The sequence below is a fragment of the Trachypithecus francoisi genome, unplaced genomic scaffold (genome assembly GCF_009764315.1).
Source record: "Trachypithecus francoisi isolate TF-2019V2 unplaced genomic scaffold, Tfra_2.0 Lachesis_group10, whole genome shotgun sequence".
NCBI classification, from domain to species: Eukaryota; Metazoa; Chordata; class Mammalia; order Primates; family Cercopithecidae; genus Trachypithecus; species Trachypithecus francoisi.
In genome coordinates, this window is record NW_022681455.1 from 74,918,207 (window position 1) to 74,945,140 (window position 26,934).

At 43.6% G+C, this 26,934-nt stretch overlaps 1 protein-coding gene across 2 annotated transcripts in view; it reads right to left on the reverse strand.

The window, feature by feature from the left end:
- Nucleotides 1–26,934, reverse strand: part of PRKCB (protein kinase C beta) — a 391,108-nt gene that overhangs the window by 225,066 nt on the left and 139,108 nt on the right. For both annotated transcript variants that reach the window (XM_033217733.1, XM_033217732.1), the window contains exon 3: nt 12,109–12,191. In XM_033217733.1, the coding sequence (XP_033073624.1) occupies nt 12,109–12,191 (83 nt within the window). The remainder of the gene's footprint in view (nt 1–12,108; nt 12,192–26,934) is intronic.

The window sequence follows — 26,934 nt, forward strand, 5'->3', positions numbered from 1 at the left end:
TTATTATTAGCTATTATTTCTTGGTAAGTCAGAGGGTAATCTGTATCCCTTATAGAGCAGGAGAGACTCCTCCAGACATTAATAATGATTTTAAAACCATGTATTGAGTGCCTTCTTTGTGCCAGACACTATTCTAGGTGTAGTTCAAGCAGTCTCCTATTGAACAGTTACAAAAAAAAAAAAAAAAACCCTTTATTTAGGTATTATTTTCTCTATTTTAAAGATACAAACTAAGAGTCACAGAACTTAAAGTTATTTTCTCAAGGTCATTGGAGCAATACATAGCAGAGACCATTTGGAATTTGACACCAATGTTTTCTGGCTTCAAAGTGTGAGTTCTTAGCATTGCATCACAGAATTTGAGGTTTGTGTGAAGTAATGGAAATGGAAACCATAATCACCTCATAAGGGCATGCTCTGGGTGGAAGAATGTAGAGAATTATCAGTATATTCTTGATTATGGACCTAGGCGGAGCAGTGGAAATGGCCTTAGTTTCATGTACCAAGGGCTTTCTATGCACTTTACCAAGCGCTTTCATGTAAGGGCTTTGAAATTCATTTGTCTTTTGTTTGTGAACTCTTTCTCATTTTAAATATTTTTAAAATTATCACTATAAACCTATGTGGTTGGTACTAACATCCTATTTTATATATAAGGAAACTAGGGCATAGAGAAGTCGAACGACATGCACAAGTTTTCCCAATGAGTGTCTGGGCAGAGTCAAGACTCAAATTCAGGTATGTCTGATTTCAGAGTCCATACACTTAACCATCATTGACATGATACAATATACTGCCACATTAACCAGTTGTAGCTAGAGGTGAAGTCCACCGGCGATTGAGGCAGGGAATAAATTAGGTGCATTCTTTTGATGAGGCCATCTAAGACTCTGAATCACACTATAACATGCAGATTTTTATAAAGTCCAGTGTGATGGTCTCCAGGGGTTCTGTTCTGCTGTGGCCTCTTGGGTTAACAGGATCTCCAATAGATTAACCACAGATTCTGCCTCTCCAATGAGGCACTGGAATCTATTTTTTTACCACTTGAATCTGGACTTGGCCAAGAGACTAGTTTTGTTTAGTGGGACATTAACAAACGTGATACAAAGGCTTAAAAAGCACTGGGGGATGCTCTCTTGCTCTTCATGGAGCCTGGAAACAACCATGTGAACAAGCCAGAGCTAGCCAATTGGAAGGAGGATGAGGCCACATGGATGAGAGCCAAAGCACACAGGCCGACAACCTGCTCGTTGCCAGTCATGTGAAAAAGGCCATCTTAGATAATCCACCCACCAGCCAACCAACCAGCTATCCCCAGATATGGACAAGAACCCCTTAAACTGTGCCCAAGGCAAGTACCTCACTTGACTCACTGTAGTCCCAACCCTCAGAGACAACTCCTCTGTTCCCTGTTCTAAGATGTCACAGGAGGCTGTGTATGTGGTCAGTATTCCAAGTGCTGAGTAACCTATAATGTCCCTAAGTAATGCTTATGACAGTACCAGAGACCTGGTCTCTCTAAGAGGTATGAGAGACAGATGAATTGAGGATTTCCTACCTGGTGAGACCAAGAACCAGGAGGATGACTGTGGATGACCAGGAGTATCATCCGTGAACTCTGCCACACTTTGTGGTCCTCCAATGGTGAGTGCCCATAAATGTTGTCCATTCTCATCAGTATTGAATGGTTGGCTCAGTAGCTACGTTCACGGTACAGTGCCTGGTTCATAAAATTGCCTCAATATGATATGATGTGAACATATCTGTAGGATAATCCCAACAACACAAAACTCTACTAATATCCATAATATTCCCTGGTTCAGACTGGGCTTGGAAGAGCAGAGGGTAGAGGAGGCATCCAAGCACATCCATTATCGTGGAAGGAGCCTTGTCCAAGGTCACCGCCTGTGTGTTTCTGCTTCATGAACTTGCTGCACACCAGTTCCTCCAAGGTCATGCAGAAGGAGAGGGCACCCCTCCATACCTTCATGAGTATCAGGGGCAGCTAAAGGAGAGTCTGGCCAGGTGGGCAAGCAGGTGTGGCTAGGTCTTTAATCATGCCTCCAACCATGAGCAGGAAAAGGTCAATGAACTGAGTCAAGCCAATTCAGGTGTCTGAACCAATTCATCATCCTTGGTGCCAACCAACCGTTTTGGAACCGTATCCAGAGATAGAGTCATTTCAGGTAGGCTGCCAAATCCTATGCATGCTGGCTGCAGAGAGTACTTCCTGCTCTCCTCACGCTCAAGGCAATGAATGGCTGCACTCCTTCATTCATACAGAGAGGGGTCTCATGCCACTTACAGAGTCTACACACTTCTAGGAAGGACTGCCAGGTGGCAGACAGAGAACCTGCTCATTCCTCACCCTTTCCTGGTCTGTCTGACAAGACACCTGTCCTTGCTGGCTGCCCAGCATGTGTGCACTGTTATTCATTATCATTGTCGTCATCATCATCATCATCACATATATAGCCCTTGCTATGCACCAGACACTGTCCTAAGTGCTTTTACAGATATCTATGTATTTGATACTCAAAATAATGCTATCAAGTAGAAACTATTATTTTACTCAGTTTTTAGCTGAGGAATCTAAGGCATAAGTGGATTTAAGTAATTTGTCCAAGGTCACACAGATCTGAGCCTAGAATTATGGCTCCATAATCTGTGATTTTAACCAGGACACAATACTGTTTCTCTAGCCTTCCTCAGAGAAACTACCTCTTCCTCACTCTCAGTCCATGGAATGGGCACACAGGCCCTCATCTACAGGTGTAGACATAGTGTATTAGTCAGCATTCTCCAGAGAAAAAGAACCAATAACGTGAATTGGTGTACATAATTATGGAAGCCAAGAAGTCCTACAGTCTTCCATCTGCAAGCCAGAGAACCAAGAAAGCCAGGGGTATAATTTAGTCCAATGTTCTAAATCTGAGCCCAAAGACCTCAAAACCAGAGGTGCCAATGGAGTATGTCCTGACCCAACCTGGAGCACCAACACCCAACGGCGGGAAAAAATAAATGTTCCAGCTCAAAAAGAGAGACTGACTTTACCCCTCTTCTGGCTTTTTGTTCTATTTGGGTCCTCAACAGATTAGATGATGCCTGACTCTGTCAATGAAGGCAATTTTTCTACTCAGTCTACTGATTCAAATGATAATTTCTCCTGAAAATACCCTCACAGACATGCCCAGAAATCATGTATTACAAGCTATCTGGGTACCCCGTAGCCCAGTCAAGGTTAACTGCATGTGCAAAATTAACCATCACAAGTCCACCTTTCTCAACTTGGCATCCATAAATACCTCTTAAATAAAGAACCTCCAAATAAACAATAACAAGGACATAATTCCACCTGATGTGATACAATTAGACTTTGTACAACTGAAAATGCAATAATCCCTTCCCCAGAAAAGGAGATGAAGTCCTTGAGTAATGATTCCTCTTGTCCTGGTATCCTATAACTTAAATACTAAGATATAAAATTAACATTACTTAAATACTGATATAAAGTCAATACATCTTACGTTACATGATAAAGAACTAAAAGAGCAAAGAAAACAAAGACATTTGCTCACCATATGTATATATACACACAAATATATCCATAACAAAATAATGAGGAAGTACTCATGCCAATCACAGTCCTTGTTTCTGTAACTGGTCACATGGTCATAGCTGGTATTTGTAACTACTTTCTTCTGCTACCTATTCTGTATTCCCTTTACCTTCAGTGGGCACCTCAGCTGGTGGTGGTTCCTCACCTGGCAGGGTGACCCAAACCGTCATTCTTAAAGGGTCTGGGCCATTCATAGTTTTGCCTGTATTGAGTTGTTGTAGTTTTTCATTTATCTTAATGATAGGTCATGGTAATACTATGAGATCCCTTTAGGGATCTCCTGTATTCAGACACATTTTTCCTTTTCTCCATTGTAGAGTAGTGTCCAATTTCCCCTTAGTAGTCCAAATCAATCACCCCCGCCAACTTCATAACTTCTTTCTTGGCCTGTTAACTCAGAGGCATGAGAACCCCAAAGTGGCTGGGTGGTAGTCTTAACTATCAATAGAATCATTGTTCTGTCTCTTGCTGGAAGTATTCCTCCCTCTGGAACTAAGACCTCCATGCTGGGAGAGATAAAGTCATGGGAAAAGAAAGCAAAAGTTTTGCTGGTGGTAAAATTACTAGGGGTAATGAATGGTACCACTCTCATTCTACTTCCTTGATTCCCAGATACATAAATTTCTGGCTATCAGAGAAAAAGCACCAAATACTAGATGCTGATGCAGAGCATATACAGCCTTCTGGAGAATCTTGCCCAGTCCTGCAAGGTGTTGCTACCTAGCTGGCAACATAACTGAGTCTTCAAAAGGCCACTCCACCATTCTATCAAGCCAGCTGCTTCAGAATGATGGGGAACATGGTAAGACCAGTGAATTCCATGAGTGTGAGTTCATTGCCCACCACTTTGGCTTTGAAGTGATTTCTTTCATCAGACACAATGTGGTGTGGAATTTCATAACAGTGAATAAAGCGTGCTTTAGGTCCTTGAATGGCAGTTTCAGTAGAAGCACTGTATGCAGGGAAGGCAAATCTGTACCCAGCATGTTTATTTCCATAAGGATAAAATGCTGCCTCTTCCATAATGGAAGTGGTCCAATGTAATCAACCTGCCGCCAGGTAGCTGGCTGATGACCCCTAGGCATGGTGCCATATCAGGAATTCAGTGTTGGTCTCTGCTGCTGGCAGATTGAGCACTCAGTGGTGGCCGTAGCCAGGTCAGCCTTGGTGAGTGGAAGTCTATGCTGCTGAGCCCATGCATAACCTCCATCCCTGCCACCATGGCCACTTTGTTCATGAGCCCACTGGGTGATAACAGGGTGTCTGAGGAAAGAGGCTCCCTGGTATCCAAATAATGGGTCATTCTATCCAGTCAATTATTAAAATTCTCCACTGCTGAGGTCACCCTTTGGTAAGCATTCACCTGGGACACAAATATTTTCATATTTATTGTCCACTCAGAGATGTTTATCCACACACCTCATCTCCACACTTCTTTGTCACCAATTTTTTCAATCATATTCCGTCCAAGTCCCTGCCCATCCAGTAAAATAATTGGCTACAGCCCATGAATCAGGATATAGTCACATGTATGGCCACTTCTCCTCCCAAGCAAAGGGCACAACCAGGTGCACCGCCCGAAATTCTGCCCACTGGGAAGATTTCCCTTCACTATTGTCCCTCAGGGATGTCCTGAAGGGACTACAGTGCTGTAGCTGTCCACTTCTGGGTGCTGTCTGCACACCATGCAGAAACATCTGTAAAATGGGCCCTACTCTTCTCTTCCTCTGTCAACTGATCACAGGGAACTAACTCCTCATGAACCCAAAGGTGCAAGTTGGGAGAGAGAAGACAGGGTAGCAAGAGTTGGGAGTATGGGCATCCGAGCCATTTCTTCATGTATCGTACTTGTGCCTTTAGAGCCTGCTCAGGCTTGATCACATACATACCACTTCCATTTGATGATGAAGTGCTGCTGTGCATGCCCAACTTTATGGCTCGGTGGTTTAGATAAGACCTAGTTCATGATGAGCAATTCAGGTCATATAGCAATTTAGTGGCCCATGGTCAAATGGTCAGTTTCCACGAAGGCCCAGTAGCAGGCCAAGAGCTGTCTCTTAATAGGAAACTAGTTATCTGCGGATTATGGCAGGACCATATTTCAAAATCTTAAATGTCTGTGCTGCAATTCACCTATAGAGGCTTGCCAAAGGCCCCACACAGCATCCCTCTCTGCCACTGATCAACCACCACTGGATTTGCTGGGTCATATGGCCCAAGTGGCAAAGTAGCTTGCACAGCAGTCTGGACCTGTTGCAGAGCCTTCTACTGTTCTGGGCCCTACTGAAAATCAGAAGCTCTTGGGGCCCCTTTGTAAATAGGCCAGCATAACACACTCAAATGAGGAATGTATCGCCTCCAAAATCCAAGTAGGCCCAGAAGGCCATCTGTCTCTTTCTTGGGTGTAGAAGGGCCCAGATGCGACAACTTATCCTTCATGTTAGAAGGGGTATCTCAATACGCCACACACCACTGACCCCTAGAAATTTCACTAAGGAAGAAGGTCCCTAAATTTTAGGTGATTTCCCATCCTCTAACACACAAATGTCTTACCAATGTCTAGAGTAGTTGCTACTTCTCATTCACTAGGACAAATCAGCATAATGTCATCAATGTAAAGGACCATTGTCATAGCTTGTGGAAGGAAAAAAATGATCAAGATCCCTGCAAACTAAATTATAACATAGGACTGAAGAGTTGATATACCCCTGAAGTAGAACTGTGAAAGTGTATTGCTAGCCTTACCAGCTGAAATAAAACTGCTCTGGTGGGTCTTATGGACAGAGATGGAGAAAAGGGCATTTGATAAATCAACAGCTACATACTAGCTACCAGAGGATGTATTAATTTGCTCAACCAATGAAACCACATTTGATACAGCAGCTACACTTGGAGTGATCACTTGGTAAAGCTTATGATTATCCACTGTCATTCTTCCAGATTCATCTGTCTTCTGCAGAAGCCAAATAAGAGAGCTGAATGAGGGATACAGTGGGAATCACTACCTCTGCATCTTTCAAGTCACTGATGATGGCACTGATCTCTGCTATCCCTCTAAGGATGTAGTATTGCTTTTGGTTGGCTGTTTTCCTAGGTTGGGGCAGTTCTAATGACTTCCTCTTGGCTTCACCCATCATAGTAGGCCTCACTCTACAGGTCAGAGAAGCAATGTGGGGATTATGCCAACTGCTAAGTATGTCTGTTCTAATTATCCATTCTGGAACTGGGGAAATAACTGCAGGATGGGTTTGGGGATCCACTGGATCCACTGTAAGACAGACCTGAGCTAAAATTCTATTGATCACCTGACCACCATAAGCCCCTGTTCTGACCGGAGGGCCACAGTGACATTTTAGGTCTCCTACAATCAGTGTCAGTTCAGAGCTAGTGTTCAGTAGTCCCCAAAAGGTCTGATCATTTCCTTTTCTCTAGTGCACAGTTACCCTGATAAAAAGCAGTAGGTTCCTTTGGGGAAGGCTGGGAGAAAGATTAACAGGATAAACTTTTAGTAGTATAATCACTTTCTCAAGGAAAGTTTGCCTCCCCTTCATTCAAAGGGTTCTGGGTCTATAAACTGGCTCAAGTCTGGGATGGATTGAGGGGCTATGATTCTCTATTTTTAGGATTCAAGTTAGACTTCTGTTCACTTCACCTAGAATGTTTCTGCTTATACAGATCAAGTAAGAATTTAGTAGGCTTCCCACCTACTTCACTTCCAGGAACACCATGATTAAGCAGTGCCATAGGTCTGCACGAGTCAGGCTATTCTGATTGTTGTTTTAACTCTGCGGTCCATTAAGGTAACTGCACCCACCTTGCCTTTAACAGTTGAGTGCCACCAAATGGCCCCTGATACTCCAGGACCCAATTATTCCCACTGCATTTAAGTTTTCCAATTAAGTGGCTGTGGTTCCCACTGTAAGGTTTGGTCTATAGAGAAGAGGGATCACAGAGCTCTTAAAGGATGCTGGGGCTCCTCTCACAAATTTATTTCTCAAAGTATTGAGAAAGACATACCTTTCTTAAAGGTATGTCTGACCTTCCCAGCATGGGTGAGCAGGTATTAAATGACAAATCCACTCTAACATTCTAATCTCCCTAAGCCTTTGAATCCTTTCCTCTACATTAAACCAGGGGAGGTCAGGCATCTCCAACTCACTCTGGATAGGCCATCTTTTAATCCATGTTTCAGCCAACCAGCTAAACTGTTAGAGCCCTTCCTAACTCCTTAAGCTGGAACATTACATTCAGAATCTCTGCTTAGTGAACTTTTATCAGTAAATTCAGTCTGATCCAAATTTATGTTACTTCCACCTTAATATCCTACCCCCTTAATATCCATTCCTATGCATAGTCCCTATGGTTCTACTTGTATAACATTAGAAAACTCAAATAGTTCTTTTGGGGTATAGCATACCTCCCCATGGGTCACACTGTGCATCTCACCTGTAGAAGCCTGCTAGGACTTGAAGGGGTGGTGGGATTGGGTGTTGAGAAGAATCAGCATTGTCTGGCATGGGAACTGCCTCAGAGAAACCCATTACTATTTCCTAGGGCAATGCAGGGCGAGTTCCCTTAGACAAGGTGGAAGGGCCAATGCCACCCTGGGTGGGGATGGCACTTTTGCTGGAGGTAAGGAGGCCAATTCCACTGGTAAAAAGGACTCGTCAGAATTTAGGGGCTCAATGTCCCCAGCTTCATCAGGGTCTTCATCAGAGTCTTCCCACCTCACAGGATCCCATTCTTTTCTGATCTGTGTCCTTGCCCTTGCTTTTACAGCAGACACCCTGTGTGGTGGGGAGTTCAATTTTCATTGTAACTCAGCCAATTGCAGGATGAAGTTGTGCATTTAATTTTCAGAAATTTCAGCCCTGCAACTACAGGCTAGAAGGCTCCCCTTCAAGGCACACCTACAAGCTCTTAGGTCGTTTATGAAACACTTTGAGCTGGGAATTCAAATCCCTGAGCTCATCTTTTTCTTTCTTCACTTTGTCTAGAGACATTAGAAGCAAGTCATTATATGCCTTAGTTTTCCAAAAGTGTTTGGGTATCATATATGGAATCACTTGGTTCCTTGCTTCTTATAAATGGTTGATTAGGAGTATCCAATGCAGATAATTTGTGTATCTCTATAAACAGATCATGCTGTGGACGATCTATGCTCTCTTTACTACTAGAAATAGGGTCATTAGCATTCTTAAATCTAATCAGACTCAGCAGCCAATTGCCAAATCCCCAAAACCAATTCAGAAAACCCATCCTTAAAATTTTGTTCCTCTATACACTCTTAGCGCCAAAATTTTTCTGTCCTAGTCCCTTCTGGCTGCTGTAACAAAATACCAAAATCTCAGTGGTTTTTAAATGATAAATTTATTCCTCACAGTTCTGGAGGCTGCAAACTACAAGATCAAAGCACTGGAAGATTCAGTCTCTGGTGAGAGCTCACTTTCTCGTAGACAACTGTCTTCTTGTTGCAACCTCACATGGTAGAAAAGGTGAGGGTCTTTTTTTATAGGGGCACTATCTCATTTATGAGGACTCTTCCCCCATGAACTGACCACCTCCCAAGGGGCCCACCTTCTAACACCACACCTTGGGTGTTAGGATTTCAGGATATAAGTTTCGAGAAACAAAACATTCACACCACAGCAGCATATACCCAGGCCTGGCCAATCAGCATAACCCATTCTCTGGCAATATATGATTCATGGTCTAATGAGACTTTAGCTCTTGTTACTGCACTGCAGCACTGATAAGACACAAGATTAAAGGTGTTGTAGCCACCATGCTCGCATAGGAGACAAACCTTCCTGAAAACAAAATCAAAACAGACAAAGGCTAAGCCAAGAAAGGGAGAAACAAGTTCTGGATGACATTATTTAGAACTTTGATTCACTGTGCCTCAAGCCAGGTCAACCCTTCAATTTCAAGGACCCAAAATTTTCCTTTTCATGTAAGTCAGTTTGAGCTGAGTTTCTGTCTTAGGCAACAGAAACATTCAGCAGATACATAGAATATTGGAAACACCATCTTCTTGGCTGCAAGTTGAGTATCAAGTTTCAGTCTGCATGAACACTCAGAGCTGCATACTGGAGTCAGGCAGTCTCCCCAGACTTGCCTGCCTGTTTTGCTAGGGAGGAGAGAAGAAATTGCACTACAAGGGTTAGGGCACAGGATCTGACAGAACGTGACAGTCTCAAACTGTGTCTTTGCAAACAGGTTTTCAAGGAGTTTGGTTGTTCCATGTTTCTTGGAGTTCTTAACCTCAATTACCACATTTTCCAAGCAAAGAATATCCAACATATGCTCCAGCATCTTTGTGTTGCTATGGCAACAGATACCCCCCCTCCACACACACACACACACACACACACAACTCCCATCCCAGTTTGCAGCAAATTGGCAGATGACCATTTGCAGAAGACCAGCAGGAGCTAAAGAAATTCAATGACAGAAGATAGTGACTACTCACTTTGGGCAAGCTGTCAGCTGTCAAGTCTAAGTGGGTAACAGGACCAATGATGGAGACTAAGCCAATGGGAGAAATTTCAGGAAGAGGAATCAAAGCAGGAACAAAGTAAGAGAACTAGAGGTGATGGCTGCATTGGGGTATGCTGAATGTAGTTCATTACTGGGCAATGAAAGACTGTGAATGGTAGAAAGCCTTCTCAGCTAGGACAGTTTCAGGTGCATGTAAAAGAATGCCCCCAGGATCAGGCACGGTGACTCATGCCTGTAATTCTAGCACTTTGGGAGGCCAAGGTAGGAGGAGGGCATCAGCCCAGGAATTCGAGACCAGCCTGGGCAACATAGGGAAAACCTATCTTTACAAAGAAATAAAAAATTCGCCAGGTGTGGTGGCATCCAGTTGTAGATCCAGCTACTTGGGAGGCTGAAGTGGAAGGTTCATCTATCCAGCTTGGGGATAAAAGGACTGTGAGTGGTCTCAGCAGCTCATCAGCATTATCACGGACCCATGCTTCTTTTAAATCTTCCACTCTGTCATGCTCAGGATGTCGGCAATATGTCCCTCATTGACCCAAAAGGGCTGCCACAACTCCAAGCATATAACCTTGCACAAAAATGCCCAAGAGGACAAGGGAAAGGATGTTTCTCTCTTATCAGAAAGGAAAAATCTTTCTTAGGCTCTTTCCCAGGTCTTCCCCTCAGTTTCCATTAGCAGAATTGGGTCACATTCTCATTCAGCAGCTACAGGAGAGCCAGGGAAAGGAAGTATCAAGCATTTTCAGCTTCCAGCACGAGAGGTAGCCTCTGCCAGAAGGATGAAGTCTATGAATGGCTGCTGGGTAGGCCAATCAACAATGTATCCTAAACTTAGAACACATTTGTACCAAAACTTTTGCCATATCCTTTTATCACCCTTACTGTCATTCACTTAATATTGTCCTCAAATCAATTTATCTTTTGTTTAACCTAAATACCTTTACTTAGGTAGGAAATTCTATGTCCTTATCATAAGCGCAAAACCATTACTAGATACGTTTTTCCCAATCCACAGTAAAATACATTTATAATGATTAAAACACGAATTTTTTGCACATTTTACCTACGAGCATCTCTTGTCCCACTAGCAGTAGTCATATTTTGAGATTCACGGTAGCAGGACAAATTCATTTCCTCCTCATTCTTGGTCCCTGATATTAAGAACACCTTAACAAACAGGGTGCAGTGGTTCAAGCCTGGAATCACAACACTTTGGGAGGCCAAGGCGGGAGGACTGCTTGAGCCCAGGAATTCGAGACCAGCCTGGGCAACATGGAGAGACTTTGTCTCTTAAAAAATAATAATAATAGGCTGGGCACGGTGACTCACACCTGTAATCCCAGCACTTTGAGAAGCCGAGGCAGACAGATCACGAGGTCAGGAGATTGAGACCATCCTAGCTAACACGGTGAAACCCTGTCTCTACTAAAAATACAAAAAAAAATTAGCCGGGCATGGTGGCAGGTGCCTGTAGTCCCAGCTACTCTGGAGACTGAGGCAGGAGAATGGCATGAACTCAGGAGGCGGAACTTGCAGTGAGCTGAGATCGCACCACTGCACTCCAGCCTGGGAGACAGAGCGAGACTCCATCTCAAAATAATAATAATAATAATAATAAAGAACACCCTAACAAAGTGCTATAACGTGCACTGTAAGGTACCACCAAAATTACCTTTTTGCAGCCACACTACCAAGTAGGCCCCTGCCTATCACCCTCCGTGCTCCAGCTTTCAAAGTAAAGACATTAGCAAACTCATAGTAGACCAACTAGCTGGTTTCCTATCCAGCCACACCCTGTCTCAAAATGTTTTGTTTCGTTTTGTTTTCCACTAAAAGGAAAACTGTCTCAAAAGCTACAGGGACCACCACATGCCTTAAAGTGAGATCTTCTGCACTTACTCGTCTAAGAATGCTTACTCACATTTAACCACAAGGCAGTATTGACTGTGGACAGAGAAAAGTGATGGATGCTCATTACTTACATCAGAGGCTGGACCCTTGTCAGCGCCAGGGCAGGAGAATGTGACAAATTCATGGCACCGCTTGTGCACCACAAAGCAGCAAACTGCAAAAGAGAAAATCAGGGTGGGAGGAAGGGAAGAAGGAAAGCGGAGAGGAGGAAGAGAGAGAAAGGAAGGAAGAGATCATTAAACTTGAACATCACCAACAAGTAAAGCCTTTATGCCAAAATAAACAATAATGTCAGCTTCTTCAGCTTGTCCTTTGCTGAAGTCAAACTCTTGGGTACATAGATGTTTCATCTTGCATAGGAGTTAAACTTCTAAAGTTAGCTAGGGTTAGAAAGATTCCATATGCTCAAAATTACACTCCCTTGAAGATCCCTTAAAGTGCCTGGTCTTCTATTGATTTTGGAACAGAATGTTGTTTCTTGGATCAGGTGCCAGATGAAGTAGTTGGCTTGTGTTTAGGTGCATAATGCATAAGAAATATGTATCTCTAAATCGTAGAATCACACTTAAGAGAGGTGTTCATACGATGAGGGTCATGCGGAAACAGAGGGAACAGGATGGTGGACTCACGCCCCATCTCACCAAAAGCAATGTCAATCTAACAGAAGAGTGGGAAAACAGGCAGCAACGTTTACATTGTCGCTTCAGTCATTTGCAAGCAAATACATATATACACGTATTTGAATTGGTGTGAATTTAATGCATCTAGGCTATGGCTCCCCTATTTGGAGGTTATATCACTCTGGCGGAGGTACAATGAAAGAATGTATATAAAATAAAACTGTTTTTTCGTTGTTGTTGTTCAAATCATCTTTTGCAGTCTTGGTGTTCAAATCTTCTTTTACAACCTCAAGACTGTGGGTTTCTGGAGGACGAGTGCCATGCTTCAGGGACCAGCTCAGAGCCTTTCTAAAGTGCATACTTAGTAAATGAAAACAGAACAGGAAACCTCAAGGCCATCCATAGTGACACAATGAGTCTGGGTGACAATCATCTATGGTTGCTAAGGTCACAAAAAGATACCACTTGCCTACAGAGAAAAGCTCACTTCACTACCTATGAAGCACACTTGTCAAATAATCAAACATGACTGGTTCAAGTCTCTTGATGCAACTACAGATTTACAGAAAACACAAGTCACAGAGGAACATATTAAATGACACCACAGGGATGCGATCAGCAACCACCACCTCCTACAAATACCCAGAATGTAGAAAAAAAAGGCAACCAATATGGTGTCTTCAACAAATAAACTATAAGAGGGGACTGCAAGTGGGGAGAAAATAAGAGGAGAAACATATATTTCAAGAAACATATCAACTAATTTTTTTATTTTATAAGTTCTGGGATACACATGCAGAACGTTCAGGTTTGTTACATAGGTATACATGTGCCATGGTGGTTTGCTGCACCTATCAACCCCTATCAACTAAATTTAACATGTGGACCTTGTTTGGATTCTAATTGGAAAAAAACCAATAGTTTTGGCCGGGCGCGGTGGCTCAAGCCTGTAATCCCAGCACTTTGGGAGGCCGAGACGGGTGGATCACGAGGTCAGGAGATTGAGACCATCCTGGCCTACACGGTGAAACCCCGTCTCTACTAAAAAATACAAAAAACTAGCGGGCGAGATGGCGGGCGCCTGTAGTCCCAGCTACTCGGGAGGCTGAGGCAGGAGAATGGCGTAAACCCGGGAGGCGGAGCTTGCAGTGAGCCGAGATCCGGCCACTGCACTCCAGCCTGGGCGACAGAGCGAGACTCCGTCTCAAAAAAAAAAAAAAAAAAAAAAAAACCAATAGTTTTAAAAAATGATAAGGCGATCAGGGAAGTGGATATACTTACTTTCTGATGACATTAGGGAATTATTGTTACCAACATTAGGGAATTAAAAATATTTAGTGTGATAATGGTCTTTTTTTGGTTACAGAATCCTTATCTTTGAGGATACATTAAAATCTTTATGAATAAAATAATTTAAAATAATTCAGTATGCTAAGGTGGGGATAGAAAGGGGAGGATTACAGATGAAAAAGAAATCAATCATGATGGGTCATTATTGAACTGGGTGATGCACACATGAGGATGCATTATACTAATCTGTTACTTTTATATATGTTTAATTTTTTCTGTAATATGTAAAGTTTTCAACAGAGGAAGAGATAGAGCAGTAGAGAAAACCCAAGTCATAAGAAATGGGAGTTGCAGGAGGGTTACAAGATTAAAATGTGCTGAGTCTTATATTCCTCAAAATATTATAGATATTGAGAAATTGCATATAGGGCATTATAAGTTTAAATATACGTGTTAACAATTAAGGATTAAAAATAAGAATAGGAACTGGGTGTGGTGGCTCACGTCTGTAATCCCAGCACTTTGGGACATCAAGGCAGGAGGATCACTTGAGCCCAGGAGTTTGAGACCAACCTGCGCAACATAGTGAGACCCCATCCCTACAAAAAGTAAAAGATTAGCCAGACATGGTGGTGCATGCCTGTAGTCCAGCTACTCCGGAGGCTGAGGTGGGAGGATCGCTTGAGCCCAGGAAGTTGGGGCTGCAGTGAGCCATGACTGCACCACTGCACTCCAGCCTGGGTGGCATAATGAGACCCTGTTTCAAAAGTAAGTACATAAATAAAAATATAAAAACTACTATGTATTCCTTTTAAACCACTAAAAGGGAAAACTGGACAAAGGAAGATAGTCCCAGTACACCTCAAACAGCCTTCTTCATGCTCCAAGGTCATATAAATATTTCTCTATGGAGTTTGTTTGTACTTTTATATGGCATCATTTCCACTTTAAACTCTGTGATCCATGCGTAATTTCTTGGAATCTGATGTGAAATGGGAATCCAATTTGCCACTTTTTCCCAAAGAGGTAACTAATTGTCCCAGCAGCCTTTATTGAATAATTCGTCCCTTCCCCACTGATTTCAAATGCCAACTTTATTATATGTTTAATAATTATATACACTGGGGTCTGTCTTTGCGGCTTGTATTCTGTGCCACTGATCTGTCTTCTAGTATAGCAATATGGGCTTTAATTATAGTAGCTCTGTAATATGTTATATCTTGGCAGGGCAAGTCCTCCCTCATTATCCTTATTTTCAACATTTTCTTGGCTATCACTGCATATTTATTCTTCCAAGTAAACTTTAGAATCAGTTTATCAAGATTTTAAAAATACCAATGGAATTTTTATTGGGATTGTATTCAGTCAACCCCCAGCCTCCAAAAAATGATTGGGACTTTGATTGAAATTGTGTTAAATTTAGAAATTAAATTCAAGATAATTGACGCCTTGACAACAATGAGTCTTTCCATCAGGAAATGATTGTCCCCTTGTTGAACTCCTATTTTTTCCATACAAGTCCTACACATTTTCCCTTTAGTATCGTCTAAGGGAATCTTTTGTATGCTATTGTAAATTTGACACGTTTTCATTTTGTTTCCCAACTGGTCATTGTTTAAAAATAGGAAAGCAAATAGCTGTGCGCGGTGGCTCACGCCTGTAATCCCAGCACTTTCGGAGGATGAGGCAGGCAGATCACTTGAGGCCAGGAGTTCGAGACCAGCCTGGCCAACATGGTGAAACCCCGTCTCTACTTAAAATACAAAAATTAGCTGGGCGTGGTGGTAGGTTCCCGTAGCAGTCCCAGCTACTCGGAAGGCTGAGGCAGGAGAGTGCTTGAACCTGGGAGGTGGAGGTTGAAGTGAGCCAAGATCATGCCACTGCACTTGAGCCTGGGCAACAGAGTGAGACTCCATCTCAAAACACAAAACAAACAAACAAATAAAAACAATAGGAAAGCAATAGATTTTTAGCATATTTATTTTAAAGCATTTTTTTAAAAACTCAAATAGCTTTTGTGGGGTTTTAGTTGCTTCCTTTGAGTTTTCCAGATAGAAAACCATATTACCCCAAATAATACTTTTATTATTCTCTCTTTTCCCTTTGTCATATTTCCATGTTTAACTTTCCCTTTTATTCAACATGGAAAGTAAAGGGATGACAGCATAGTCTCGCCCCATCCCTGAGCTTTCCCCAGCTTCACCTCCCTCTCCCTCTCTACACTTCAACCACACAGGAAAGTTTTCCACCTCTGCTCAAACTAACTTTTGGAATTTATATTTTCCTTGGAAATTATCCACAGTGTTCTTCTCAACGTGTTTAAATTGTAGCATCTTATCTGTTATGATATTACACCTTTTCTCTTTCTTTCTTCATATTGTATTGTTAGGTAGTCTCTCATTTTTTTTCCAGAAGTTTGTGTTCTTTCTTGTCTATTTTTATCATTCTATGACGTTAAAGAAGCAGATTATGATTATATTTATCAACTCTATCTGGTTTTATTCTTCTTTATTAATTGGTACTTTAACTTTTTTGTTCTATGTGCCTGTGATTGTATTGCTTACTTGTATTTGTATTACTTATTGGTTGCGAATGTGAATTCTGGAGTCTGATGGCCAGGTGTACATCCCGTGTCTATCATTTGCAAACTCTAAGACTAGGTACACCACCTCATCTTCCTGTACTTCGGTTTCCTCTCTGGAATATGACAGCGAAAACAGGACCCACATCATGGTGGTGTTGTCTGAACTAAATGAGTTATTCCATGCTCAGAACCATGCCAACCATATCATGACTATTCTACAAATGTCAGTTAATATTATCCACTGTTCTTTTTAAAGCTTCTTGAATTGACTCCTCAATTAATTTATTCCCATTCCTCTTCATTAAACATTTAAAGATGTTATGGCTGAAAACTTTTCTTTTAAGTACAGTTTTGGCTGTATCCTATGTTTTATATTTAGTCCCATCATCGTATCAAGTTTCTAAGAGGTCTATTAGTATAGTTTTAATTTATTCTTTAACCCAGAACTATTTAGGAAAGTACTTTCCCCCATTTTCAAGTAGCTGCTTTATTCTACAACCTTTCTTCCAAACATCCAAAATATCAGTTATTCTCTTAAAAAAATACAAAAATTAGCTAGGTGTGGTGGCGGGCCCCTGTAATTCCAGCTACCCAGGAGACCGAGGCAGGAGAATCACCGGAACCTGGGAGGCGGAGGCTGCAATGAGCCGAGATCACACCACTGCACTCCAGCCTGGGTGACAGAGCAAGACTGTCTCAAAAAAAAAAAAAAAATCAGTTATTATCTTATTCATGTTTATCCCCTTTGGAGACAGAAGGGGTAAAAATAGCTCATCTCTTGTCTCCTAGTGTCTACCACAATTCCTGGCACAAAACTGATATTCAGTAAATAAATGTTTGGTGAATGAATGAACCAAAAAATGAATATTATCAGTCATAGAAAAAGGAGAAAACATAACCAACTTAAGGGTAGACGTAGCTCCTGGCTGATCCCCCAACATTCCAGCAGCATGAATATTTGTCAATCCAACCATTGACAAGGTCACTTTAGGTAGCCTTCCAATTACCCACAGAAATGAATAGTCCATCCCCAGTGAGGCAGAATCAATAAGCCAAGTGAACCCCAGCATGATCTGCAGAGAAGCTGAGAACAGACTTTGAAAAACCTGATGAGTTTCTGGTGCAGGTAATTCCTTTACACAGTGTGTTTCTGAAAAGTTGTGCAAATCTAATTTCCCATTAACTAAAACACTTAGAAGAAAATAGTAGGGCTGCCTATTTAAAGAAATCAAATCCTTTTGTGGCACAAATAAACACCCCCTCATTTCTATTTGGCAAATTCAGAGTAAGACCAGTTTTTGTTTTTTGTTATTTTTTAAAGAAGAGGCAACATTTACTGAGCTGCTGAAAAAATGTACTAGACCCTACTTTCAAACAGGTACCCAGTTAAGAGCCCAGAATCTCCAGATGCTTCATAGTTTATTCAGTAACTCCTTGCTCTACAAAGGTTGAAAGCCTGCAGCCCTCTGACCCCAGTCTACAGCAAGGTTTTACTAGAACTACACAATGGGGTCTGAAACGCAAATGCTTAGGGGCCAGGTGAGCAATGAAAATGTCTGAAAGCCAGACAGGGGACTGCACGCTTGACCTGTTTAAAAGGGGAAATTGCTACTCAGCTCCAGCAGAGAATGAAAAAGATGTCTCAGGCTCTATCCACTTCCCATCCTCCCTTATTACAGGCAAGATCAGAAAGGCCACTTGCAGCCAAATGCAGTGGCTCACACCTATAATCCTAACACTTTGGGAGGTCAAGGCAGGAGGATTGCTTGAGCCCAGGAGTTGAAGACCATACTGGGCAACACAGCAAGACTCCATCTCCAAAAACTTTTAAAAATTAGCCGGGTGTGGTGGTGTGCACCTGTGGTTCCAGCTACTTGGGAAGCTGAGTGGGGAGGGGTTGCTTGAACCTGGGAGGCTGGGAAGTCAAAGCTGCAGTGAGCTGTGTTGGTACCACTGCACTCCAGCCTGGGCAACAGAGGGAGACCCTGACTCAAAAAATAAAAAATAAAATAAAGAAAATGAAAGAAAAGAAAACAAGAAAGGCCATCTGCCAGCTGTATAGGCAGAATAATGTTCCTACTCCCGACCCCCAACCCCCTTCCACCACCACCAGATATCCATGTCCTAATCCTGGGACATGTGAATGTATTACTTACACAACAAAATTGACTTTGCAGATGTGATTAAATTAATCATCTTGAGTAAAGGGGTTATACTAGAATATCTGGATGAGCCCAGTGTGGTCACTGGGGTCCTTACAGGAGGGAGGGAAAAGAGTTGGAGTCAGAGGATAAGACATGATGATGGAAGCAGAGGTTGGAGTCATGCCATTTCTGGAAGGGAACGCAAGCCAAGGAATGTGGGTGGCCTCTAGAAAAGGTAAGAAACAGATTGTCCCCTAGAGCCTCCAGAAGGAATGCAGCCCTGCTGACACCTCGATTTCAGCCCCGGAAGACCTGCTGTTCAGAATGTCGACATCTAGAAGTATAAGGTCATAAATGTGTGCCATTTTAGACCAGGAAATTTGTGGTAATTTGTTACAGCAGCAATAAGAAACACTAGATCAGCAAGAATAAGAAATGCCTGGTTAATCCCAGATGGAAGGAGTAGACTGTAGCCAAAAGCTTGGGTGATAGGGGCCCTCTTGGAGGTTTCTGCTCCAGGAAAAGCACTGAGATCTCAACTCTGCTTCACACTGCATTTCACCCCAACTCCCAAATTTTAATGGTTTACTCCAACCACTAAAATTTACTCATTGCATTTCAAAGAGGACTAAATTAAATCATCAAAAGATACATATATTCTTTTCTGTTTGGAGTTGATTCCCCTCTTGTACACAATTCTTCCAGGGGTCTATAGTGGAAAACTGACATTCTTAGGAAGCAACCTTTGCCCTTAAATCCGTGTCAATCTGGGATAGAAATTATAGCACTAGCTGCAGATATCTGTGGTGGGAAAAGAAATGAGAAGCCCATCACCTACAAGAATTACAGGCTAAGTTTCTGGAAACAGGTGGACCTTGGTTTGAATGCTCATTTTACCAACTATAAGCTGAAGGAGATTAGCTCAGTGTCTCCACTTCTCTGAGCCTTATTTTATAACAGTACCTACTTAAATAAGGTTGTGCAGCTCAAATAAGACAACACATGCAAACTGCTTGGTGGAAAAGGGCATTGGAGTTGGAGCCAATGGCATGCAGATTTTGCTCTACAGCTGCTGGGAGAACTCCTCTTTCCTCCTAGGTCAAAGCTGACCCACAGGCTTATCCACATTAAACTCTGCCAAGTGCCCAAGATGAAGTGGGGTTCCCCCAGGCAATTTCCTGAATTGTTTCCATGATCAAAGACAGAAAGTTCCGGTCACCATGTCTGCCCAATGGCTGGTCTCACTAGCACTAAGAGGAGTGACTGACAGGGTTATGTAGGTCATGCTATTGAGTTTGCAAAGGGCTTTCATATCCGTGCTTAACCTGAGCCTCATCACAGTCCTGTGAGGAAGGTGCTATGATTCTCAATATATCTTTTATAGAGACAAAGTCTTGCTCTGTTGCCCAGGCTGGAGCGCAATGGTGCAATCACAGCTCACTGCAGCCACAAACTCCTGGGCTCAAGTGATCCTCTGGCCTCAGCCTCCTGAGTAGAGGGGACTACGGGCATGCATCACCATGCCTGACTAATTTTTTAAGTTTTTTTCTAGAGACAGGATCTCACTATGTTGCCCAGGCTAGTTTCAAACTCCTGTCTTGGGTCCTCATTATATCAACAGGGACACCGATGCTCGGAGAGAAGTGATTTGCCCAAGGTTGTTCAGCTAGTCCGTTTTAACACTTGTATTTGAAACCAGTTTGTCTTCCTCTAGAGCCCACACCCTCAACTCACACAGTGCAGTTACATGTGTGTTTGTCATTCATCTCACTGTTCCAGGAGAAAGCCTCCCCCGCTTTCCTCACCCCCGCCATTCAGTCAGTTGCTAAATCCCACTGATTCTTCCTTCGCAACACCTTTCATGCCATATCTTCCTGTACATGCCCCCCTGACTCCCACAGCCTGTGATTCCCCCACAGGCATGGAATTTTACAATAAAGCTTTAACTGGTGTCCACAGAGATTGCAGTCACCTTGGTATCTCATCCCTATGAACCTAAGTTTCCATAAGCACAAAGGATCTAAGTCCACCAACGGCACATGAGTGCTACAAAATCTAAATGAGATGTCACGTGTGGATGCACAGCACCAGGGGACGGCACAAGGTATATTCTCAATGAAGGTTCATTTATTTCCTTCCAGGATGGAGGGATTTGTGGTACAAGCTCTGCAGCTGAGCTGCCTGGATTCTACAGCGTGTGCCACTGTTGATTAGCTGTGTGACCCTGAATATGCCCATTGTCTTTGCTGTGTCTCATTTTCTAGTCTATAAAATAGGGACAATGATAGTACTTTCCTCATAGAGTTGTTATGAGGAATAAGTGAGTTATCTCAGCACAGTATGTGGACACAGGAAGTGCCTAATAGATGCTAAGAAGTCTCAATACTATCCCTACCTACTTCCGCCCACCCCATGTGGTCTGTACACTCCTGGAAAAATCACCTTCTGAAGATTCAGCTTTGATATTATTTCCCTGCTCCAACATATCCACTGGCTATTGCCTAAATCTGCAGTGCCCAGTGTGGTAGCTACCAGCCACATGGAGTTATGTAAAAGTAAATTAATTAAATAAAACCTAAAATGTCACTAAAAATCTTCATTAATGCCAGCTCCTTCTCAAGTACTTGATGCCACACGCGTCTGGAGACAACATCATTGGATAGCACAGATAAAAGAAATTTCCAGCACCATAGAAAGTCTTATTGGACAGCAGTAGCCTAAAGGTTAGAGTTCCAAATGCTTAGCCTGGCATCCACCCACAGTATACTCATTGTCTAACTTGACTCTCATCTCTTGTCACTCCACTGCCCCACACTCCGGCCAGGAGGGATAACTGTCCATTTCCATGACGTATTTTACACATTCCCTATTGTGCACATTTTTTCCACAAACAAATCAATACCCACAGCCCATCCCATGCAGTCCACAAATGAAACTTAAAGCAGAGGAGCTTGGTTTTCCAGCCAGCAGAAGGAGGGCCAGATTGGGATAGAAATGGCATATTCCATAGGACAACTCAGCTCAGTATCCCTACAGGACAGACGACATTCACTCATCCTACCTACCTTAACACAGCGGTGACAAACGCAAATGCCTGTAGAGGCTAGGCCTGTGACTGAGTGATGCAAGGCTGGTGTGACACAGAAGGGAAGGGATATGGGGGGACTGGGCTGAACTGAAGGGCATATGCCCTTCCAAGGGACACTCAGCTCTAGCCAACAAAGGCCCTGGGTTCACTGGTCCAGAGTCGTGAAATAGGATTTTTTTTAAAAAGCTCTGTACAGGCCATCCAAACATATCTAAGTGCTGCCAGTTTACAAGCTCTCTTAGCTGGTCATTCGGCCTCAGATATTTCCAGCTTGGTTGTATGAATTTCTGTGTTAAAATATCCCCAATCTTAGAATGGAGATAAGACCATCAATTTCGGCCAGGCGCGGTGGCACAAGCCTGTAATCCCAGCACTTTGGGAGGCCGAGACGGGTGGATCACGAGGTCAGGAGATCGACACCATCCTGGTTAACACGGTGAAATGCCGTCTCTACTAAAAAATACAAAAAAACTAGCCGGGTGAGGTGGCGGGCACCTGCAGTCCCCGCTACTCGGGAGGCTGAGGCAGGAGAATGGTGTAAACCTGGGAGGCAGAGCTTGCAGTGAGCTGAGATCCGGCCACTGCACTCCAGCCTGGGTGATAGAGCAAGACTCTGTCTCAAAAAAAAAAAAAAAAAAAAAAGGACCACCAATTTCACATACGGTTGTGAAGGTGAAATCAGATTCACATGCCTACCACGTGCCTGGTTTATACCTAATTCTTACTAAAAATATGAATGAATGAATGAACGAATGAATGAATGGGCTCTTCTGGTCTCTCCCACACTCAGAAATCACTCATTGCAGCTGAGTAGAAGAGGGCAAGCAGAGACCATGGGCAGGGAGATGGTTTGTGAATCTGTGGGCAGCCGGCCCCAACACAGACAAGCTGTAAGAGATCAGGGGTCATCTTACAGCCCTGCCTGGTCAGCTTTAAGTACACAGTGAGCATTTATGCTTCTGGCTTCAAAATTCCAACATTAGAAATGAGTATACAGTTGAGAATCACCGCTGTACTTCCTCATCAGAGAGAACTGTTCTTTCCAGTCTCCTGTGTATCCTTCTAGAGACATTCTCTGTATGTGCGACCACATGTGTGAGGCTATCTGTAGGTATGGACTGAGATATTCCCTATCTCATTTTTCTTTTTTCATCTAGGTCCCTGCTGTTTTGCCCTTATACAATTCTACAGCACTGGTTCTCAGTCCTGGCTCCCCAGGAGTCACCCAGGGAGCTTTTAAAATGAAAAGTGCTCAGGTCCCACTCCCAGAGATTCTGATTTAATGGGGCTGTGGGGAGAGGGAGGTAGGCAGGCATCAGTACATTTAAAAAGCTCCTGGGTGATTCAAATGTGCTTGGGAGAGCTGAACACTGCTACTCTGAATGCACCTCCACCACCTGCTTTTCCCCACACTAACACATGTGGGAGGGTCTGTTCCATCTCCATATGTAGAGAATGACCCCACTCTGTTTGCACAACTGCATCTGCTCCACCGTATAGGGGCTTTCCTTTAATTTGCCCAGTCTTATGGGAAACTCTTAAAGTTCTGATTATGATTATTTCTTCCTGGAAGAGGAGAGGAAGAAATAGCAAACTTCATTTGCTTATTCACAGCCCAGCACTAAAGAGGAAAAACAAAGGAAAGAGCAATAACCTTGCAGTGGTCAGCAACTGCGGGAAAAGACTGTTTTCCTTTCTAATGTTACCACATTTGTTTAACTAAGCAGTTGAGCCCACAAGAGGAAAAGCACAGGCCTGAGAAGTAAATAAATCCACCAGAAGAAAGCTGTCCCCTACCCCTCCTTCTGCAGTAACAACCCTGGGAGAGCCAGATCCTGAGCAGAACACCTGCTGGGGACATCCTGCCTGTTTGGGTGGCACGTGGAGACTGTCCTTGACCCCATGACTTCCCGCTTTTGATCAGGCCCCCAAAGATGCAGACAGCAGGACACAATGCCATGGTCTAAGGGGATGACACATCAACATCTCTTCACTCGCCAGCCATATCCGGCCCTAGATTGCTCAGACCAGCAGCAGGCCTAACCCCAAAACCAAATGTGGTGGCATGTCTTGTTTCTGCCTGACAGCATCCATCCTCCATGCTTCTCCTGTGAGGGATCGCTCTTCACTGGCTCACTGTGTGGGCCGCTAAGGCTGCCCTCATCCTCTGGCTCTAAGGGTGGACATGGGACCTGGGCCACAGTGGAGATTCAGGCATGGACATGTGACTCAGGACACCCAAAGAGAATCAACTTCAGGACTTTTGCTGGAATTATTAGGAAAGAGGGTTTATTTTCCAGCAGAGTTGTTAAACTGGTAGGGAATAAATTTGCATCTGCCATCCTTTTTTTGGGGGGGGCGGTCCCTGCTGTTTTGCCCACATAAAATTCTACAGCACTGGTTCTCAGTCCTGGCTCCCCAGGAGTCACCCAGGGAGCTTTTAAAATGAAAAGTGCTCATTCACTCATCCTACCTACCTTAACACAGCGGTGACAAACGCAAATGCCTTTTTTGAAACCGAATCTCACTCTGTCACCCAAGGTGGAGTGCAGTGGTGCGATTGTGGCTCACTGCAACCTTGAACACCTGGATTCATACAACTCCCACCTTAACATCCCTAGTAGCTACTACAGGGGCACACCACTACACCTAAATTTTTTCTTTTGTAGAGATGGGGTCTCGCTAGGTTGACCAGGCTGGTTTCAAACTCCTGGCCTCAAGTGGTCCTCCTGCCTCAGCCTCCCAAAGTGCTACATCTGCCATCTTTATCATCACTAAGGAAAAGCTTTTTTGAGAATGAAGCCAACACAGAGAAAAGCAGAGCCAAGAGATGCCCCATGACCATACTGGAGCACCTAAATCCAGCCAGACCTGAAGAACTTTCAACTTCTCTATATAAGCCAATAAATGCCTCTTTACCTAAACCAACTTGAATTGGGTTTTTGTTTCTTGTGACCAAAGGAGTCCTGACTAACAAACCGAAGGTAAGAAGTTGAAAGGTGGGCCATGGGGGCCCTTATTTCTCTTGTGCTTCATACATTCAAACAAAAAGTAAGCCTTTTGTTTTTTATTTAGGAGCTCGGTGTTATGAGCACTCAACTCCATCAGTCCATATTGGTGAATTCAGGAAAGTTGGGATATAGAGTTTCATCCTTCCCTTAATTCCTCTAGATATTGCAGCCCACAATGAAGACATATGCACCTAGGAGTTTACTCAGGTGAGAGGAAGTACCAGGAACTATGAGATTTGACAGGTCTACTGTGCCCATGAGTGTCTGTTACTCGGGCATCTTCTTGATAAGTGCTTTTAGGATGGGTCAATCTTGCTGATGTAACAGAGATTTAGACCCTTTGCCACTACCAGCATCCTGCCCTTGTTGGTAAAGGAGAGGCCACAGAGCCACAATCCGCACCCTTTCTTGATGTGACAAGGAGTGACAGCCACCAAATTTTGCCTCCTGAGGTGCCACAATCTCTGGGCTACCTTGAAGCCCAGAGACAAATGCATGTCAATCCCAGGCCCCCAACTCACTCTAAAAAAAGCAAATGGAAAAAGCCATTTCCCCAGCCAGGAAAAACACTAGCAACAATTCTGCAAGGAGGGGTGACTTGCTAAGTGAATATTGCAAAAATCACTGAATCATTGCACCATGAAGACTACAAAAAGTGTCTGTTGATTTTGCCTGTCCAGCATTCACTCCCTCTTCTCTGGTAGCTGGAATGTTGCTTTTCCTTTGGGAAGCCATCCTTTCTCCATGGTATGCAGTCCTGATGGGGCTGTCAATCAAGGTGCTCGGCTTTCCCCTTGCACATGACTGAATCTCGCAACAATGGGGAATCACACTGTTCTCCCTGGGATTTGATTCTTGGGCAAAGAAATGCATGCACAGAAAACAGCTGGAGCTGATTCATCCTGATGGTGTCACCCTGTGAAGGTCATCCATTAGCTCCTGCCACCCAGATCCCCAAAGTCACCCTGGGCCCTGTACTTTCTAAGGCTCAGCACTGCTCGTGTGCCACCCCATAATAGTTCCAGTTTTTTACTCCTTTAGATAACTACAGTTTATTTGTGTGCTTACAAATGACAAAAGAACCTGAACCAATTCAGACACCTGATCTCACCCCAGATTGATGCAAATATCTTTTCCATGACATTCCCGAAGGATGGTCACCAAGTAGCTCCCCGCACACTTCCAGGAAGAGGGGCTCTCTGCCTCCTAAGGACAGCTCTGACATTAGAGTTCTTCAACTGTGCAGGAGTCGGCCGGCCTCCCAGTGAGTCCTGATCCTGCCCTCTGTGGCCCCTTCCTCCTCTCATTGGCTCCTCCTCCTGTTCTCCAGCCCTTCCCTATCCTGGAGGAAGTTCTCGAGGCTCTGTCCTAGGTGCTGATCTCTATCCTGTGGACGCTCTCTCACTGAGGCATCTGGTCAATCCAAGGGACTTCAGGAATTCTATTCCTGCTGGTACCTCTCAGTTCTACGCTCCTCCCTAAGCCCCACACCTCTCTGTCCACCGTCTCCTCAGCACTACCATTCAGATGAGCAGAACATGCACCAAGCCAAGTTCTCATTCTTCTGCCTCATTTCTCAGGATGTGCCTGCATCCCTCACCCTGGGACTCACCCTTCTCTCCTCCCTCACCACTACCACCAGTCCAGTCTAGCCTCTAATTATCACCCAAAACTAGCCCACTGCCCTGAGCAAATATATATATATATATATGGAGACCTCATATATCTGGTCTCTGACATTTGATTCTTGTTTAACTCCTATCATCCTTCAGATATCAGATTAAATATTTCCAGCTGGGCAGTGTGGCTTACACCTGTAATCCCAGCACTTTGGGAGGCCAAGAATGGTGAATTGCTTGAGCCCAGGAGTTTGAGACCAGCCTGAGCAACACAGCAAAACCCCATCTCTACAAAAAACACAAAACATTAGCAGGGCAAGATGGTGCACCCCTGTACCCAGGTAGCTGGGGTGGGAGGATCACTTGAACCCAGGAGGCTGAAGCTGCAGTGAGCTGTGATCATGCCACTGCACTCCAGTCTGGGCAACAGAATGAGACCCTGTCTCAAAAAAAGAAAAAAATACATTATTTTCTTGGGGATTAAATATCACTTCTGTCCTGACTTCCCAATCTAGGTTTAACATGCTCACTGTATGTTCCC